Genomic DNA, 20540 nt, shown 5'->3' on the forward strand with positions numbered 1-20540 from the left:
TTTTACCTTAAAAAAAACAGCTAACATATAAATATAACAATAAAGTTAACGCTTTTTTTAAAATTTAATTATTAATCGTAATTATTCATTAGCACCACTTACAAAGTGGTGAAATAAATTGGAGAAAGCTTTTGTGTGATGTCATAATTCACTTACAGTCAACTTCATTAAAACAATGAAGCTGACTGAGTGAATTCTGTTCTTCAGTTGCATGAGAAAATAGACGTGTGAAACAATGTAGAAGTTTGAGAATATTTTAGCAACACTGAGAGCCTCAGTTTCACCCTGAGGTCTCACCATATGAGGAGATATGTTCATTTTACACCGCTACTATATGAAGGAAGTGAAACGCAGACAATGGTCAACATACAAGCTGCAGGGACACAAGCAGCTTTCCCACAGAGTCCATCTTCATTTTATCCTGTCAATGTCCCTAGAGTCAGATCCACACTGATGAATATGTGGCCCTGTTAGTTATAATTAAAACAGTTATATTTATTTTCAAACTTCTTTAGGTTCATTCAAAGACACACTAAAGTGATAAAGCCAAAACCCACAACGTTTGATATATCTTTTAATATATTTCTAACTACAGCAATATATATATATATATATATATATATATATATATATATATATATATATATATATATATATATACAGTGTTGGGGAGTAACAGAATACATGTCCCGCCGTTACGTAGTTAAAATACAAATTATGAGTAACTGTATTCCGTTACAGTTACCGTTTAAAAACGTGGTATTTAGAATACAGTTACTTTGTTGAAATAAATGGTTTACACGGCGGTACTTCCCTGTTTCATATTGTGGTGGGTCAGGACTGTTTGGGTTTGTTTGACAGGTATGTTCTGTTGTTCCAGGCGGCAAGGTTACGGTTGCCATGGTTACAGGGTGACGCTCTCTCTCTGCGTGTTTCCTGGGTGCGAGAGCGCCTTTTTGTTGTTGTTGTTGTGCTAAGCTAATAGGCAGAATGCTACAGGTATAGCTCTAAAGAATGTAGCATCATAGGCAGTGTAGTCCATGCTGCAGGGAGAATGGACTGCTATACCTGTTATGTGTCTGTGAGCGAGGGAGGGAGAAAAAGGAAAAGTACGAGTTGTCATCGAGCAAAAACGGGAGCTGGAAGCATATAAATATAATAATAACCACTGCAGCCAAGAAGAGTGCCTGACGAGCCCAGTTGTAAGTAAGCTATTAAGACTCAACTGTACGCTGTGTTTGTGTTTTCCTCCGAAACAATAAGTTCCGTTGGAGCAGTCTTTCAACGCTTGCAAGCAAAGTTGACCCAGACAACAAAGTAAAGCTATTTTTCGGCTACGAGCCCGACACGGAACCCGACGTATTAGTCAGAGGTCCCTTTACTACGGTTCGGAGCTGCGGACCTTCAGTAACAGTAATAAATCACAGCAATAGTACATTCACGTAGTTGTAAACAGCATGATAATATATTAAGTAATCCAAAGTATTCAGAATACGTTACTCTCATCGAGTAACGTAACGGAATACGTTACAGAATACATTTTGGGGCATGTATTTTGTAATCTGTAGTGGAATACATTTTAAAAGTAACCTTCCAAACACTATATATATATATATATTTATATATATATATATATAAATATATATATATATATATATATACATATATATATACTTTTTTTATTTTTTTTAATCCCTACTAACTCACTGAAAAAGACTTCCCATTCATTTACAAAGTTTTTATTGTTATTTAAGGAATTTTGAATCAGGATAATATACATGACTGTATATTCTTATCTGATCTCCAAAATATGATTACAAAGCTGCAAGCATAACATTTTTAAATTGTTTTTGATACAATATGAAACTTCCACAGTCACCTCCTAACTGTTTTCATTTTCATTGATCCTCAGTTCAGTGTCCAGTGCTGATCATGAGTGAGTTCAGTTCACTAAAGCTCAGACTCACACTTAAGGTTTATGTTCTCTGTTTCAAACCTGAGGCTGTGAAAGAAAAAAAAATCAATTATAGCAAAATAAATACTTTTACAATTACCCATCAAATTATGGCACTGAAATGATGTAATTGTATATCAACCTCTTTTGATCATGGGCCGCCTTTTTAGAAGTCTTCTTAAGATGCTTCAGTTCCCGATACACAACACAGCATGACACTGCTATCAGGGGAGATCCCAGTGCAGCAAAGACTAGCCTCAGGTAAGGAAAACTGTGTGCTGATGAGAACACAGTGATAATTATAAGTACAGTACTTACAATTTATTCAAGCGTAAACTTTGGTAAGACTTTGGTATTATTATGGTTAACTAACTGTAAATATATAAACGTTTGGGCACAACCCCCACACACTAAACTATTATTTAAACTAAATAAAGAGATGGTGAAAGAAAACTGGAACAAAGGGGGAAAACACTCAAACGTGTAGCGTGGTCCTCCAGGTTCCTCCTTAATAAACGTGTACAATATTTATAGATGCTGTAGACAGAGTTTATTAACATTGTTTTAACGCTACTATTATGTTATAAAAACAGTTTAGATAATGTTTACAAATCTGTTAATGTTTTGTGACATTATAATTTTTATTGAATAAAAATTAACTTAAAAGTACTTGACTATGACTTTACTAACTTATTAACCAAGGTATGATGAAGTATTACCTACATGTTTTTATTTGATTTGACTAAAATGAAAATTCAAAGTAAATGTAAAATATGTTGTCAACCCTGTTTGCAACATAGAAGATCCCAATATGAAACAGGTCATTATCTGACCTGACCCAGTTCCTGAACACGTCACACCTTGTGATGAAAGCCAAACAAAGGCTATTATTCCCCAGGAAGCTAAAACGGACTGGACTCGCTTCTCTGCCTCTTATGAACTTCTACAGAGTGACAACAGAAAGTGTCCCCTGTCTTAGTATGACGGTGTGCTTTTAATAGTGTCTTCTTTGTGCTTATATGCATGTGTGTGTGTATATATGTGTATATATATACATAACGACAATAAAAAGGATTCTTCTTCTATTATAATGCATACATGTCACAAGTTAATATGGTCATACAGTGCAGCTCAGGATATTCTATCACCAAGTGGAAAGTTTCAGTGTGCCTTTAAAGTGTAGGTGGTAGTTAAAGTGTAGTTACTGGGAAATAAAAGATTATTCAATCATAAAAAGTAATAGCAGCCCATGTGTGGCTAAATAACCAATAATACCTATACATAGACAAATACTATATCAGCATAGACTGTTCACTGTACACTTGCATCTTTCTTTCCATATGTTTTTCTGCATTTCTGCTTCTATCATTTGTTGCACAAGTGATGTGTACTGTTTTTAACAGTTTAACAGTTACATGTCTGATTATCTTTATAATAACATCAACACTATTCAATAAAGAGTAACTTACATAACTTGCTTTCAGCTTTATCATTGCCTTTAACATCCAGGGTGAAATTAATGTTTTTCTCTCGGACTCCACCTGAATTAAAGACCTCAATGCTGTATTGACCTGAATCATTCCTCCTCAGGTTTGTGATCTTGATTGTCCCATTCCTGATTAGAAACTGTAGTCTGTTGTTAAATTCTTTGTCTATTGTTATTGATTCTTTCTTCAGATTGAACACAATTATATTCACGGTGGGAAGCATCTTCAAACATGTCACTTCACGGCCACTAGCATCAGTCATCACTTGGAAATACACAGTTCCTTTAAGAAGAGGAGAGCATGGACATGTGTTCGTCCTGAGGTCACATGTGGTCTCATCGACTGGAATGAGAGCTGGAAAAAACATATTTAATAGAACATGAGGTGAAATTATTCACACTACAAATGTGAATGTTTGGCTTCTTTATGAGGACAATCTTACCTTGAGTTCCTCCTGCTAGTAGCACAATGATAAAAAAAAACTGTTCCATGCTCATCATTCATCCACGGTGTGGTTTTAATCTTTCAAAGCTTCTAGAAAATTATGTACAAATCTGGGTGTAAATCTGCTGCAAACCTGAGTCCTAACTGACAGGAAACAGTCAACGGGAGATGATATATTTAGTTATTTTCAAAGTTAGGAAATCAACTTTCACTTCTGCTTGCCAACAAAAAGACTCAGATGAGTTGTTTGCGTTTTGTAGTGACCTGATTTCAAGAAATATCCATCAAATGCAAATAAACAATTTCCCCCTCACTTTTATATGCAAAACGAAATCTAGACAAAACACACTTTCAAAAGTGTGTCAGGCACACATACTTTCTTCACATGTACTTTTGAGAAAGAACATGCAACATCTGAAGTGACACGTTAAGTCACAAACAGTTGTTCCTGTGGGGAGAGCTTTATTGCTTAAGAGTCTTTACAGGGTGTCCAAGAGAGACATCATTTTATGTTTGTAAGTTTGCAGAGTTTGCTTTCTGAAAGGAAGGAAACAAATTGGCATAGAAAGAATAAAATATAAACAACCTATGAAAAAGCAGCTTACTAAAAGGATGCAAATCATGAGCACAATATGAAACGGTGAGGCAATGCTGACCAACAAACAAAGAAGCCTTTTGTCTACCAAAGGAGGCTGAATTCAATATGAGAATCTCAGCTACACAACTAAATAATAAACAACAATAATCAATAAATAAATGAACATGACGTGATTATGCGATGGAAGCAAACATTACAGATCTTCACTTTTCTAATTAGCCTCAGGCTAATTAGCAGGCCTTTAGCATGAGGAGTGATGATGAACATGAATATAAGAAGAATCAGGTAAACTATTGTTTAATCAAGGTAAAGATGAATGGAAATAGTTTACTTACAGTTAAATAGATGCACAGAGCAGCACAGGCTAAGGTAGTATGTAAGCACTGAGCTACAAGTGAGAAAAGCTCATCAGCCAAAAAAAAAGACCCATGCATTGGTACTTCCTGCTTTACAGAGCAGAGATGGAACTGTGTTTGGTGCAGGGCTTTTATAGTCAGTGAGTCTACTTTGACTTTTATTTTGTATACATCTTCTTATTCTGCCCTAAAAATAGAAGTGACAACTACATCCATGCGCACACGTCCATCAGAATGTACATGTTGGCATTAGTTGGGCATCTCATAAGTTTTTACTCTGCCACAGTGCAATGCCACAAAATAACCAGTTCAACATATATTCAGCATAAAATGTAAATATACAATTTGCAGGAGTTAACCAAGAGCTATTCTATTCTGTTCTGTTGTATTCTATTTTCCAAATAAAGTTCATGAGCCATACCATGAAGATATGAGAAAGAGTTGTTGAAGCTAGGTTAAGAGGAGAGGTGACAATCAGTGAACAGCATTATGACTTCATGCAAAGAAAGAGCACTATAGATGTTTGCTTTGAGAGTGTTGAAGCGGTATAAAGAAGGTCAGAAGGAGTTCCACTGTTTATTTGAATATCTAGAGAAAGCATATGATAGGTGAAAGAAATCTCCGTCCCGGGTCATCCGTGGATCGGGTTTACCTCCGAGGCGAGGGGACCCATAAGCAGAGTTTTGTCTTTACCCTATAAGATTCAAAATTATTCAAAGTAACACTCAGGTATGCCGTTCAGCAGGTTAGTTACGACGTCGGGAGTAGCTTGGGAGAACAAGGAAACACAGACTGCTTCAGGTTGCCTTCCCAAACCAACTCAAAGTTTATTTGTCATACAACAGTTTATATAGAGGAAAAAGGTTCGTGTCTCAGCAGATTCTCAGTTCAAACTGGTACAGACCAAATAAGGAAGCGTCTTCCTGCCCTCTGAGCAAAGAAGTATCCTTTGTATAGTTTATCAGTTCAGCTACAATTTATGATTATCCCAGCGAAATACACTCCTAGACATAGAATACAGAGTTCTTTCATTAGTGAATTCTGAAACAAACCACCTGGCCTTTAACAAGCCTTTTTCTAAGAGATAAAGAAGGGAGGATGGGAGTAAGGAAGTGATCTCTGTGGTGTTTTCGACCTTGAGGTACCAGCCTGTGATTCTTACACATTAATTCTTGGGTCACAGAGAAAGAGAAAAACAACTAGTAAATGGGCCTTATTGAGTAACAGTTTTCCTGTATAATATCACTATAAAACAATATCCTGTAAATGCTACCATGGTATCAAAATATCACAACAATAGGGTGCTAAGAAAAGAACTGCGGTATTGCAGGAGGAAGTCAAAAGTGGCATACAAATATGTGATTATGAGAGGGTGATGCGATGGATAAAGAAAGCAAGAGCGTGGTGTGCAGGTGTGCAGGTGATGAGATAGATGGGTTCAAGGTAGGGGTGGGATTGCATCAGGGATCAGATGGGAGCCACCTATTTGTGAAGGTGATACACAGGTTGATAGATGAGGTCAGGCAGGAGCCTCTGTGGATTTATGTTGTTCGCAGATGACATTTTGATCTGTTTAGAGAGTAGGGAACAGTCAGCCTGGAAAAGTGGAGGTTTTCTCTAAAGAGAAGAGGAATGAAAAGTCAGTAGAAGCAAGACAGACTAAATGTGTGTAAATGGGTAACAGTGACACTGCAACAAGTACAGGTAATGAAGGTGAAGTAGTTTAAATGTCTCAGGTCAATCATCCAAAGCAAACAGGCAAAGCATGCAGGCCAAGTGGAGTGGGTGGACATGACTGTGTGGGGTTATTTGTAAATAGCAGCAAAAAGGAAGGTTTATAAGGTTGTAGTGAGACCTACTATGATGTATGATTTGGAGACTGGCAATAACAAAAATAAAAGACGCAGAGTTGGAGGTGACAGAGTTTAATATGTTAAGATTTCCATTGGCAGTGACCAGAATGGACAGGATTAGAAATGAGTCTCTCATTTGGACACCTTAGACTGTCCAGTTTGGAGACAAAGTTAAAGAGACTGAGATCGTTTGGACATGTCCAGAATAGGGCTAGTGGATACAATGGACAAAGATAAGGAGCTACCAAGCAGGAGAAAAAGAGGAAGACCTCAGAGTAGGTTCATGTTTGTAGAGGAGGACGATATACACAGGGATCGTGTGACAGATGTTACAGGGATGGGGTGAGATGGAGGAAGATGATCTTTTGTGACTAAAGAGAGCAGCCAAAAGGAGAAAATAATACTAAATAGTCATATGATAGCTAAGTGTAAATAGTAAACATCTACCACAGTGATTCCCAAAGAGTGGTGTGGGGGGGCCTGGTGGGCCACAAAGGTAATGCAGGTGGGCCTCAGTAGTAACAGAAATTCTTTTTGAACTCCACTCAGAAAGATCTCAGCCTGATGGTGGAATTAAACACAGGACCTTCTTGTTGTGAGGCAACAGTGATAACCACCATGTTGCCCATAAACAAATATATGTATAATATATTATAATATAATAATATGTATTTATTTATATAAAAAGGTGAGCTAAAACTGGTGACAGAAGGTGATCATTTGGGGATATTGTTCCCCTGACCTAAATGTACTGCTCTGTAGTAGTGAAGTTTGAGTAGTGAAAATGTCTATGGTGATGTTTTTTATTAATGTCTGAGTTTGATAAGATAAGAACTAAAATATAAACAACTAAAATAATTTTTAAGATACAGACCTAACTCGGGCCTAGCTGACAACCTGTGTAGAATTGGCCTTGAAAGATGTGAGAGAGTGTGTGTGTGTGTGTGTGTGTGTGTGTGTGTGTGTGTGTGTGTGTGTGTGTGTGTAAAGACCTGGTAAAATCTGTGAGTCTTCAGTGTTAAAGGAAAAATGTAACTTTTGATGCCTAAAGTGGGGGTATGGGTGCTTGACTTTATCCTTTTAGAGGGAACCATCATTTTAAAGTAGTGTACGTTTTTTTTTTCTGATCAATCACCTCTTCAAGGTGAATTTAACATTTACAACGAAGAGGGTGAAAATAATGTAAGATGGCAGTGCCACTGCTGGCACTGACATCTCATGTGAGGCCCACTTTAGTGTTTAAGTAGTACACTAAAGTGTTATAAGTTATAACCACAGATTTGAATGACTGTCTTGTAAAAAGGTTTATCAGGAGTTAACTGTCCACTGAGGAATTATCTTTTTTAAAGACACAAATATAACAATATATGATTATTATCTAACAGTATCGAGAAAATTCCAGTCAGCTCGCTCAAATATTGTATTCAAAACAAGAACTATCATAAGGTGAGGTTTTTGATCATTTCAATCAATTTTTCCCTCTTATGAGCTAGTCTTTCTTTTCTTTTGTTCTCTTATGTATTTGTTTTTTGCTTTTAATTTTCTTTCCTTTTTCAAATTTGAAGTGATTTGTAGTCATTTAGTAACTATAATCTGTCTTATTTTATCCCACATTTTCTTTTTCTGGTTTCCATCTGGTATGGTGCTGTCACAGTGCAACAATCTGGTAGTCATACCTTTTTTATTCAGTAGTGCTTCCATGGTGTAATGGTTAGCACTGTGGACCTAGAATCCAGTGATCTGATTTCAAAAATTGGTGAGACCTGCTTTTTGGAGATGAAACCATTCTGCATGTCTTCTCTGGCACACCAGAACTGTGCTACAATTGTGTTTTCAGTGAGAGGTGTATAAAATCAAGCAGCTAAACATGACGTCTGCCTTTACAAATACTTGTCAATCACTATGTGGTGCTAAAGAGCGGTCTGAAATTCAGTTGTACACCACACAAAGTTACACGGTGGGGTGTCTGAGTGCTGAGTTGTGCTTGTGCGTAATAGTCACAAACACTCTCCTGACTCACTGACTCCACATCTCTAAACCTCCTCTGACTTTAACATCAGCATGAAAACTGGGAACTGCGAGCTCCCTCTTTGGATGTCATCACATTGACATTTTTCATTTTTTATCATGAATCCCATCTCATTGTTGAAACTCACTTTTGGCTGGGCCTTGACCTCTTCTGTGCTCTTCTGTGTTGTGCCATCCGCTTCGCCAGAGGTTGTAGATAGGTAGGCAAATCGACCCATATCATATTATTGTGAAGATGAGCGTACTCCCTAAAATCCTCTTCTTATTTCAGAATATTCCTCTACTAGTACCTGTAGGTCTTTTTCTTAACTTAAAGAAAATTATTACCAATTTTATTTGGCAAAATCATCGCCATCGGCTTCGGTTAATTCTATTATATCTGCCATTTGACAGGGGTGGGCTTAAGGGTCCTAACTTTCAGTTGGACTATTGGGCTGCACAATTGCGCATGATGATATACTATTTCTCATCTGATCCACCTCCGACATGGGTTTACATGGAACCGTTCTTACTTAATTCAGAATACTTTTTGACAGGTTGCCACGACCTGACAGTATAACCACTACAACAGGGGTTCCATGGTGTAATGGTTAGCACTCTGGACTCTGAATCCAGCGATCCGAGTTCAAATCTCGGTGGGACCTGATATTTGCGAGGTGAAACCATACTACATATCTTCTCTGGCACTTTGAATTTCTGTATGAATTGTATTTTCAGTGAACGCTGTATAAAATCAAGCAGCTAACCATGCCTTTACAAAACACTTGTCAATCACTAAAGAGTAGTACTAAAGAGCTGTGTGAAATTCAGTTGCACACCACACAAAGTTACAGAGTAAAAGTCACAAACACGCTGCTGACTCAACAACTGTACAGCCAACTAAACCTCCTCTGTCTTTAACATCAAAAAACAAACAAGCATGAACATCGTGGTATTGGTTTCCATGGCTGAACAGCAGCTATGTGTTTTGTGAAGTATAATATTTATGTCTTCCAAAGTAAAGTTTTAAGCCCCACTTGTTTTAAATCTGTAGCATGTGTAACAGCAGCATGAGATGAAAATTTGATGATAACACGTGCATGTTTATGGTCGCCAAACAATTATGTATGTAAACAACACTTATCTGACTAAACCACGTTGAGCTAATGCAGATTTTATTCTTATTTTATTGGTGAGGAGAGAGGATGGAACCAAAAATGCATTTATCCCCGTGTTCTGTGTTGATGAAAATCACCCAACAGGAAAGCAGCTGGGCATTCATTTGAAACCAGTTCACAGGTTGGGCTGTGGTTCCCCCTCTAGCGTCTCTGCTTGAACTTTCAACTGTGAACCTCTTAGATCCAACCTTCCCAACTGCTCATCTCGCAAAAGACAAAATGGAAGAACCCAGAATGTCTTTTTTTTACCTAATTTTTATACCTGCTCACGCTTTTTCACGCTTCCCTCACAGGACGTCACATTTCACACTTTGGCCGTCCAATCAAGTTGTTGACATCTAATCATTCCTGTCCACCCACACCTGATCTTTCTATTTCGATCTGACTTACAACATTTAACACAAACTTTAAAATCAATATATTTTCTTTGTAATTATTTTTTATTTGTTTTTGTTTATTACATGCACTTAACATACAAGTATGTCAAATGGAAATCAGCAACTGCGCGGGATTATTCAACTAGTAGTAAGTTTCAATATGTCAGGATGGCCGAGCGGTCTAAGGCGCTGCGTTCAGGTCGCAGTCTCCCCTGGAGGCGTGGGTTCGAATCCCACTTCTGACAATTGAATTTTTGCACTTCTTTCTTACTGGTACTCATGGGTCTTTGATCAATGGTCATGAGAATTTGCATAATCATGATGAAGGAACTGACCTCCGAGCCCACTGTTCCTTCAGGGGGCTGCTTTCAGTCATTATGCAAATATACTGTTTATAAGATTGGGGAAACCTGCAGTCAGCTGAGACTGAAGAAGTCACTTGGATGAGTGACGAGACGTTTCTCCCACTGAAAACGCTACATCCAGATGAACAGAATCAACCTTTGGAGACTTCTTACTGTTGTGACAAAATACACTTGAAACTGGCAACTATGAGAGTTGTGCACTGTTCATCCCTGACAGCAGTGGATTTTGTAATCATGCACAGTGTAACAACATTCTAGATAATTGTAATAAAATTCACTAGAGAGTGGATTTGTTCACACTGACACTGATGTGCTAAAAACCTGATTTTGTGAAGTCAAAACTTTCAGCAAGTTGAAACAATCTTTATCTTTTACTCCAACTATCCCAAAATAAGGACTGGTCCTTCCCATGTGATGGTATTAAAATATGAAAGGCTGTCATCATTTCAGATGTTTACTGTGTAAATGTTTGTTTGTTTGAATGTTTGTTTGTTTTTTTTTTGTTTTTTTTTGTTTGCCGGAGTAGTTTTAATTTTTAATTACAGGTGCAGTGACCAAACTGACGGAAGGAGATCACCCATAAGATGCAGACTGAGACCTGGAGAGAAGGCTTCAAGAGGACCAGATGGACGACCAGTCTTGCCCCCAGGAATCAGAACAAGAGCGATTGAAGAGACACATGGGTTAGAGAGAGAGCACAGCTTGCTGCAGGAAACACGCTGTAGGAAGCCTGGTGGGTACGTCTGAAAGCGATCAAAAGAAAGTGGTCGGAGCCGAGGTGGACAGGACAAGGGCAAAGGCGAAGCCAGGTACCACTGGAGCCAGTGTGCAGTAGCTGAGGATCCAGGAAGGTCGGTGAAGAAACAAGGAGCAACCTGAGCACCAAAGGGGGAATCGAGCCCTGACTCAGATGAGTCAAAGAACACCCAGACCTCAACCACAGGGGCAGAATAATCCCCTGGTCTGTGGCAAGGTCTCAGGGTAGTCTACCCCTGAGACTGAAGAAAGAAGAGGAGGAAGAATGCAGAGACCCACCCCACGCATAAAAAAGAAGACTGAGAGAATGGATAGTGAAGGTTGTCTACTCCACACCACCCTTTTCAAGCAGTTAAACAGATTTTATCTGAGGAAGTGGGAAAAGCATTCACACAAAGAGAGTCCGTCAGGTTTAGGAAACCAGTTTTCCCCCAGGATGAAGGACAGGTGTGATGTGATCTCTCATTGGAGAGATCAAAAGGGGGATTGTTGAGAATAGATTCCTTAATGTACATCAGAGTTAAAGAGAATATAGTTTGTGACTGCTTGCAACATTATAATATTGTGGTTAATGAGTGTAAGAATAGAAAATAGAAAAAAAAGGCCTGGGATGGGAACAAAGAACTGAGGCGCAGGGCAGGAGGACAATCAACCCCCACCCCCAGGACAGTAGCAAGAGTTACTAAAGGTGAGGAGCAGACAAAGGGCAAACGGGCACTACCATAAAAGTAGATGGGGGTCAGGGTGTCAGCACCCTTGGCCGCTGTACTAGTGTATTTCCATTGTGGGGGTGTTTACTGTAGGGGGGAGGAGACCAGAGGTTATAACTGTAACTGTTGTGTGGAGTTCTTTAGATCAGCCTTTAGAATCAGAAAGGGTTTTATTGCCAAATGTTGAGGAGGTTTACAACATTAGGAAATTGCTGCGGTGCTTCAGTGCAAACATACTGTCATAAATTGCGCTTAAATAGACATGAAAAAATAAAAGTAAGAATAAGAATTAAAAGTGCTACGTAGAAAGATATATACATGAGTGCAGGTGGTGATCAGTGCCAAAACATGGAATGATGCAGTGAACACAGCGTAGGGTCATGTGTTAGTAGCGGGAACAGTCGTACGTTTATTGTTCATGTGTCCAACAGCAGAGGGGAAGAAACTGTTCTTATGGCGAGAGGTTCTGGTGCGAATGGACCGGAGCCTCCTGCCTGAGGGGAGCAGGTCAAACAGACTGTATCCAGGGTGAGAAGGGTCAGCTGAGATCCGAGCTGCACGCCGCAGTGTCCTGGAGGTGTACAGGTCCTGCAGAGATGGGAGTCTACAGCCAATCACCTTCTCAGCAGAGCGCACAACACGCTGCAGTCTCTGTTTGTCCCTGATAGTGGCTCCAGTAGGGATGGGTATCGTTTAGGTTTTATCCGATACCGGTGCCAAATCGGTACTTTTGAAACGGTGCCGGTGCTCAAACGGTGCTCAAACCGGTGCTTAAAGAATGGAGAACACAAAATTGGTCCAAAAACCTCTCATGTTCAGCTGTTTTTTGTAAAAAGATGACAATGTTAGCCTTTTCTGCAGCTATGGGGCATATATGGTATCACTCTTGGCTGGAAGCAGTGCTTAAACAATGGAAAAAACACAAACTTTGTCCTAAACCTCTCATGTTTAACTGTTTTTCACTTTTTCTTTGGTCATTTTAGCGTTTTTAGCCAGGGTGAAGGGAGTATCTGCCATCAAACAAGAAGACAGCAGCATGTAGCTATGATGATGTTTGCTAGTTCACCTTACATGCATTAATGTAATAACGTGGTACCCTACCCACGCAGAGAAGAACGGCTGCTGCTGCCATCATCATCCGTCATCATTTCTGCTACACTGGCAGGGCTAGGGGCCAGGACTCTCCTCTTCGTGTTTTTGGGGGATGTTGCATAACAGGCAACCCACCCGCAGTAGATGTGCTCGGTGTGAGGTCTCGCAGCAAGCTATCAAATACGGCGCATTTCTGGGCTTTTAAAAAAAACGCTATGTGTCGCCAGGTGTTTCATCGGATTTGAGGTGTTACCTCCTTTGACAGTATCACAGTATCAGCTTAAAGCACTTGTTGCAGGCTGCTGAGTTTGCATATTTTGCTATGAAGTACAGCCAGACTTTTAACCGCTTCGCCTTGGGCATTTTTAATCTGTAGCTCTGCTTTAACAGAACGTACGTACGTACCTGGCCCCGCCTACTATCCTCGGAAACGTAAAATGATTGGCTAGAATCTAAAGTGTATCACAGCTCAGGAAAAAAAAGCACCGAAATAAAGCACCGAAATGTGCGCTGCTTTTCGGTCTGGTTACTACCGTTTATGTCAGAACCGGTGCCATCATGGCACCGGACACCGGTACCCATCCCTAGGCTCCAGCGTACCACACGGTGATGGAGGAGGTGAGGATGGACTCAATGATTGCGGTGTAGAATTGCATCATCGTCCGTGTTGGCAGGTTGAATTTCTTCAGCTGCCTCAGGAAGTACATCCTCTGCTGGGCTTTCTTGATGACGGAGGTGATGGTGGGCTCCCACTTCAGGTCCTGAGTGATGGTGGTACCCAGGAAGCAGAATGAGTCCACAGAGGTGATGGGGGTGTCAGTCAGGATGATGGGGGGGAGTGGGGCTGTGTGCTTCCTGAAGTCCACAATAATCTCCACTGTCTTCTGGGCATTCAGCACCGGGTTGTTGTGGCTGCACCAAGACACCAGACGTTCAACCTCCCTCCTGTAGGCAGACTCATCCCCGTCCGAGATGAGCCCAATAACGGTGGTGTCATCTGCAAACTTGATTAGCTTGACAGACTGGTGGATGGAGGTGCAGCAGTTGGTGTACAGGGAGAAGAGCAGAGGAGAAAGAACACAGCCCTGAGGGGAGCCGGTGCTGATGGTCCGAGAGTCCGAGACATTCTTTCCCAGCCTCACATGCTGCTTCCTGTCCGTCAGGAACTTTAGCATAGGAATGCAGTGTGCTGATCTCCAGATGTATCTGTAAGAATAATGGGTAATAAAAAGATTGTGTAAAACATGGAACATCTCAGCGTGATCTCTACCAGGACCAAAAGAATCGCAGAGACCGGCATTGTCTCAACAGTATACCTGGGTACATCATTTTGGATGTGTTGATGTTAGAGCCATTGTGCTGCAACAAAAATATGTTATTGTTGTTGATGTAAAGGAATTTCTTTTATTTATGTGTTATTCACATTATTTATTGTATAATGCTTTGGTGCCGCTGGTTTTTATCATGTCTCAGTGTCTCACACATTCAGGCTACATCCACACTAGCTGGATAGATTTGAAAACGGCATTTTTGTTCCAGTCCTGCACATGTGCAAACGCGAGTGAGAATTAAAGAATTTGAAGAAAAGCTATCTGGAGCATGTACAAACTGATATTAATCTTTTTTAGGGCAGTCAAAATTGAGAGCAAACAACTGCTGTATAATGCACGCCGCTATCTTTGTTTAATTGGTTACATGACTGCGTCACATGACTAAAATGCATCATCATTTTAGAGCTCCATTTACTTCTCCATTTTGAAATGTATGCGTTTTCGAGAGCGTTTTCAAAACGCTGCATTTTTCCTTGGGGAAGATGCCGTCTCAGTGTGGACAGGAGGCCAAAACGGAGAGAAAACGATGCGTTTTCGTTTGAAAACGCATTAGTGTGGACGTAGCCTCATGCTGTTAACAGATAGTATCTCAGGAAGTTGGGGGGGGGAAGTATTCACACACAAAGACCCTAGAGTGGGGTGAAGAGTCTTTTGGTTTCAACTACTGTAAGAAGTAGCAAGGGAGTTTGAACTTTCTTTTTGGGGAGCCTATTATTCCTGTAGGAAGTATTTAACCCAGGACTGTTCTGGGTTCAGGAGAGACTGCTGATCATTTGCCCTGTGCGATGGCTGCTCCCACCAAGCTTGGGTTTTTGTTCTTTTTTGGTTAAGGGATGTTAGCTGCCGCTCACCGTTTGTCTGCAGGCTTTATTAAATAAAAACTTCCAACACTGATGTCACAACATACGACTTATTTTGACAATTTCTTGAAGTGAGAAGCAGTAATGGGAGGAGAATAATTGCATTTTTTGCAGCGGTGTTTGGAAATTAAGAATTTTCCCAACTACATGTGCTGCTAGCCTGTGACCTTCTTTTTATGTGCACAGAGCCCAGAGGAGTCTGTGGAAACATGCAGAATTGAGGCAGTGCAAGGAGCTACAGATGGTACGTCTTCAGATAAAGTAGTGTATTATCCATCTGTTATGTACATTACAGCTAATATTCTGATCCAAAAACCCCAGTTTTTGTGTGTTTTAGAGGCCTCTTACTTTTGCTGCATCTGTCATGCTCATTTCAACGACAAGAGGAAGAACTCTATGAAAAATGGAGCGAGTGGTGTCAGTGTAGTGCATGTCAGCTGTGGTCACACATGGCATGTGGTTTTAAAAAGAACGTGTATTCATTGCCAGCATTAGACACCTTACTGTGCACTTGTAATTGTGAATACTCACAGTCGTCTTGCAGCTCTAATTTGCTTTAAGAAAATGTACTGCCAGGATGACACTGTCCTAAATGTCTTCTCAAAATGTTGATACTTTGTTCTAAGTAGTTCTAAATTATAACACATAACATTAATTACAATGGGATGTAAAATCTTGTCTGCACAACACACAAACACCCTCTGTCCTTTCATTGTGTGTAATAACGTGTTAAGGCGATATGTAAAATGCACCATGAATGGATGCAAATGTGGATTGTTTTAATAAAATGAGACCGTTTTGTTCCTTTAGGAAGTATTTAACCCAGGGCTGTTCTGGGTCCAGTAGAGACTCTGCCGGTCATTTGCCCGGTGTGATGGCTGCTCGCACCAAGCTTGGGTTTTTGTTCTTTTTTGGTTAAAGGATACTGGCTACCGCTCACTGTTTGTCTGCAGGCTTTATTAAATTAAACATCCACAACATTAATGTCACAACATACTACTTATTTTGACGAAATACTGACAAGTAAATCTTACAGGGCAATTTCTTGAAGTGAGAAGCAGTAATGAAAGGAAAATAATTGCATTTTTGTGCAGCCGTTGTTTGTAAATTAAGAATTTTACCAACTACAACCTGTGACCTTTTCTTTAGGTGCACAGAGCCCAGAGGAGTCTGTGGAAACATGCAGAATTGAGGCAGTGCTAGTAGCTACAGATGGTACGTCTTCAGATAAAGTAGTGTCTTATCCATCTGTTATATTCATTACATCTAATATTCTGATCCAACAACCACACTTTTTGTGTGTTTTAGAGGCCTCTTACTTTTGCTGCATCTGTCATGCTCATTTCAACGACAAGAGGAAGAACTCTATGAAAAATGGTGCGAGTGGTGTCAGTGTAGTGCATGTCAGCTGTGGTCACACATGGCATGTGGTTTTAAAAAGAACGTGTATTCATTGCCAGCATTAGACACCTTACTGTGCACTTGTAATTATGAAGACTCACAGTCGTCTTGCAGCTCTAATTTGCTTTAAGAAAATGTACTGCCAGGATGTCACTGTCCTAAATGTCTTCTCAAACTGTTGCCACTTTGTTCTAAGTAGTTCTTAATTATGAAAGATAACATTCATTACAATGGGAAGTAAAATCTTGTCTGCACACCACACAAACACCCTCTGTCCTTTCATCATGTTTAAAAACGTGTTGAGACGATATATAAAATGTACCATGAAAGGATGCAAGTGTGAATTGTTCTAATAAAATGAGACCGTTTTGTAAGTGGATTACAGTTTGAAGTTCATTTAAACCTAGTGCATATGCGTGTTGCTAGGACTGATCAGAAGCAAATTTCATTTCAAATGACTACCCAACGGAAGCCTTGATAAAAGTGTGGTTTTGTGCAAACTGTGCAAAAAGTAGTTGGCATACCATCGAAACACTTCAACCTTACGGTACCATCTAAAGCAAAACATGTTGCAGCGAACGCAGAAACTGTGGGAGCGTTTAGCATTAGCAGTCCCAGTTCGAGTACCAATAAAAGGTGTTGGCAGCCCAAACTTGATTAAATATGGATTGCTCTGACTGTAGACCACTATTAGTGGTAGAAGACAGGGGTTAAAAAACGTGCTAGGTGATCCAACTTTCCAACTGCTGTGCCGAAAGACTATTTCAAGTAAAATCAACAGGAGGGCAGGGGTGCGCCTCTGCCTGCATCTGTGAGTATTGCTTTCCCACTCAGTGTTGCCAACTTAGCGACTTTGTCGCTATATTTAGCGAGTTTTCAGACCCCTTAGCGACTTTTTCTCTAAAAAAAGTTGCTAAAAAAAGGCGTGAAAGCGCGTATCGTTTTTTCTCTCAACAAGCAGCGGGTGCTGTAACGCAGTCAGTTCTTCTTTTACTCTTTTACTCTTATGCTGTTTTGTGGATCACAAGGTTTAAAACTAGTTATAAACACACACACAAAGTAACTCCACCAGAGTGCCTATTTTGGGTCACTTTTGCCGGTCCAAGCCCGGGTAAAGGAGCAGGTTTGGAATTGTGACATTAAAAAAAACAATAATTGCTAAAAGAAATTTAATTTGTAGTTCTAAATAAACTCTAAATGCATTTAGGACGTTTTTTACTCACTTTATGTCTCTTCAACGATGTTATTTCTCTCTCCAACAACATAGGTTACAATTAGATTAGCATGACCAATTATGCAAATTAGGCGATGACGTCATTTAGCGACTTCTAGCGACTTTTAGGACAACCAATAGCGATCTTCCTTACTGATGAGTTGGCAACACTGTTCCCACTGTTGTGCGCAGTGTTGCCAACTCCTCAGACGTCATCGCCTAATTTGCGATTCATTTGCAGTTTGGACGCACAGGTGTGAACATCTCCTACCCTGATAGCAGTTCATACCATACAGTTACAACTCCCCGGAGCTTCTCATCTGGCTGAAGTGTAGTGCCTGCCCACAGCCGCCTCTTTAGCCCGCTAAGTTGGCTCAGCTACTCACGGGATACAGCTTCCCATTACATTCAGAGCATCCTCTGCAATGGACTTCTTCCCTTCCCTATGTTCCCTTCTGCAGAAAAGTGCTAAAATACCATTACTCCACGCACTGTAGTACGCAGAAATGATTCCCGACACTGGACTCGAACTATCGTCCCTGTGATGGACCTGAACAGGTAAATAAAACTATTTTTAACTTATTGTTACTGTTTCTTTAAAAAGCTCCATACTTGACAGTTAATATGTGTAGACTTATAATGACTTTCCTGAATTGTCTGCTACGGGTTTGTGACTGAGCTTCTTGGAGGTGAGACATATGTCTCATCTTCAGTTGTTTTACCTGCTTCTACCACCTGCATCACCCCACGGAGATCTCTGATGATGACTCAAACTACATGGTGAAATTTAATACTGCCTTCACAAAGGACCAATCTCAATGTGTAGCTACACGCAACCATCAATGGCTCAAGATAGCTACTGTGCTTGACCCAAGAGGTTTGGACCGGCCTTGAGGCCCTGCTGCAGGAACAGTGTAGATACAAAGGAGCCAGCAAAGACAAAGAACCTTCTCCTCTTTTGATTGTCATCAGATTCTGATTCAGATGGAAAGTAAATAAGAATGGAGATATTGTGAGTCCAATAGGTTTGTTATTTTTTGCACTAAAATTTGAATTAGAATTAGAATTCAACTTTATTGTCATTGCACATGCACAGGTACAGGGCAACGAAATGCAGTTTGCATCCATCCAGAAGTGCTTTAGTGATATAGATATATTACAATATATATTAGCAATAATATAGATATGTGAGTATATTACAGAAATGGGTCTATTAAGGTATGTTATAATGTACACGGTATGAAGTATGTTGTGAATATTCTATAACTATAAGTATGTACAGGCTGTAGTGAGTACAAGCTATGTACAGGCTATGAACAGGATATAAATATGAAAAACTATACAGAATATGAAATAAATAACTTTACAGAATCTGAGATATACAGCTATACAGAAATGGGAACTATGCAAGTTGTAAACAGTTGTAGGATTAAAGATTATCGAATGTACAGAATGATTATTTACACAGAGCTATACAGTAGTGCAGTTAAGATAAGTGAGATATGTGGATAGTTTCTACAGAGGCTATATAAAGTGCTAGTGGTTGTGAGTGGTGGTTCAGCCCATGTTATTATTGTGTGTTTGAGGGTACAGTTGTCTATTGTGGGTGTGTGTGTGTTCAGTCCATGTGTTAACGTGGGTCAGATGTCAGGAGGCAGAGTTCAGGAGTCTGACAGCTGTGGGGAAGAAGCTGTTCCGGTACCTGGTGGTCTTAGTCCGGAGGCTCCTGTGGCGCCTCCCAGAGGGCAGGAGGGTGAAGAGTCCATGTGATGGGTGACTGGGGTCTTTGATGATTTTCCCAGCCCTTTTCAGACACCGCTTCCTGTAGATGTCTTTTATGGCAGGAAGTGGTGCTCCGGCGATGCGCTGGGCAGTTTTCACGACCCTCTGCAACAGTTTGATTATGTTCGATAATCAAACTGTTTTAGCCTAACGTACAAAATAATTTTGGCTAAGGTTACTCAGAGTTTAAAGGTGAAGCTGGTCAAATAACCCGTTACATTTCTGCCTTATTTTTTTAGGAAGAAAATTGTATTATTATTACAATACCATTTTCAAAATGTACAGGTGGAGAAACTGAGATCTGCTGACGGCCTTAACAGTCACCAGATCTTCAGTATTTTCATGAGCCCTTCCAGTCTGTCTTCAGTTTCCTGTTCTTAGCTTACAGGAGGAGCATCGCTGCGACAACAGGGGTAGCAGAGTGGCTCCAGCAGAGTCTACAGGCAGGATTTTTAGCGCATGTTCTTATGAAGCTGAATATGCAATGGATTACAGAAAAATATATTTTATTTAATTCCACCATAAGATAAAAAAAATAAGATTTCCTGCCAATTATAAGTTATCAAATCTGTATCTGATCTCTTCTCACACTTTAACAAGGTTAAAGTTTTGTTGGCATCAATTTCCCAAAAATTAAGTTCTATTGTCCGACACTACACCATTTGTGAAGCACTTTGTGATTTTTATCTGTGAAAAGTGCTAAATAAGTTAATTTTACTTAACTACCACATAGAGAAAAAGATATTCACTTTTAACTTCAATGTTTAAGTTTAACG

General features: G+C 39.9%; 1 protein-coding gene and 2 non-coding genes across 3 annotated transcripts; 2 read left to right on the forward strand and 1 right to left on the reverse strand.

The window, feature by feature from the left end:
• Nucleotides 1–1950: 1950 nt before the first annotated feature.
• LOC147337945 (uncharacterized) lies at nucleotides 1951–4091 on the reverse strand. Its single transcript, XM_086313081.1, has 4 exons — nucleotides 3884–4091; nucleotides 3424–3795; nucleotides 2097–2232; nucleotides 1951–2002 (listed from the first exon to the last, which is right to left on the reverse strand). Exons 1-4 carry the CDS (start codon nucleotides 3939–3941, stop codon nucleotides 1951–1953), a joined length of 618 nt encoding a protein of 205 aa, XP_086169207.1. The 5' UTR covers nucleotides 3942–4091.
• Nucleotides 4092–9292: 5201 nt separating this feature from the next.
• On the forward strand, nucleotides 9293–9364 carry trnaq-cug (transfer RNA glutamine (anticodon CUG)). The gene has a single exon. It is a non-coding gene; the product is annotated as a tRNA-Gln (tRNA).
• Nucleotides 9365–10416: 1052 nt separating this feature from the next.
• Nucleotides 10417–10499, forward strand: trnal-cag (transfer RNA leucine (anticodon CAG)). The gene has a single exon. It is a non-coding gene; the product is annotated as a tRNA-Leu (tRNA).
• The last annotated feature ends 10041 nt before the right edge of the window (nucleotides 10500–20540 follow it).

Source organism: Aulonocara sp. 'chitande type north' Nkhata Bay, linkage group LG2 (assembly GCF_057382095.1).
Source record: "Aulonocara sp. 'chitande type north' Nkhata Bay isolate Kocher_YH1m ecotype deep benthic linkage group LG2, A_spYH_male_GT1.1, whole genome shotgun sequence".
NCBI classification, from domain to species: domain Eukaryota; kingdom Metazoa; phylum Chordata; class Actinopteri; order Cichliformes; family Cichlidae; genus Aulonocara; species Aulonocara sp. 'chitande type north' Nkhata Bay.

Coding starts and splice junctions, on each gene's coding strand:
- LOC147337945 (XM_086313081.1), bottom strand. CDS start 3,941: ATGATGAGCATGGAACAGTTTTTTTTTATCATTGTGCTACTAGCAGGA. Junction 2,233..3,423: donor TAAAGCTGAAAGCAAGTTAT/GTAAGTTACTCT, acceptor TGTTCTCATCAG/CACACAGTTTTCCTTACCTG. Junction 2,003..2,096: donor GCGGCCCATGATCAAAAGAG/GTTGATATACAA, acceptor TTTCTTTCACAG/CCTCAGGTTTGAAACAGAGA.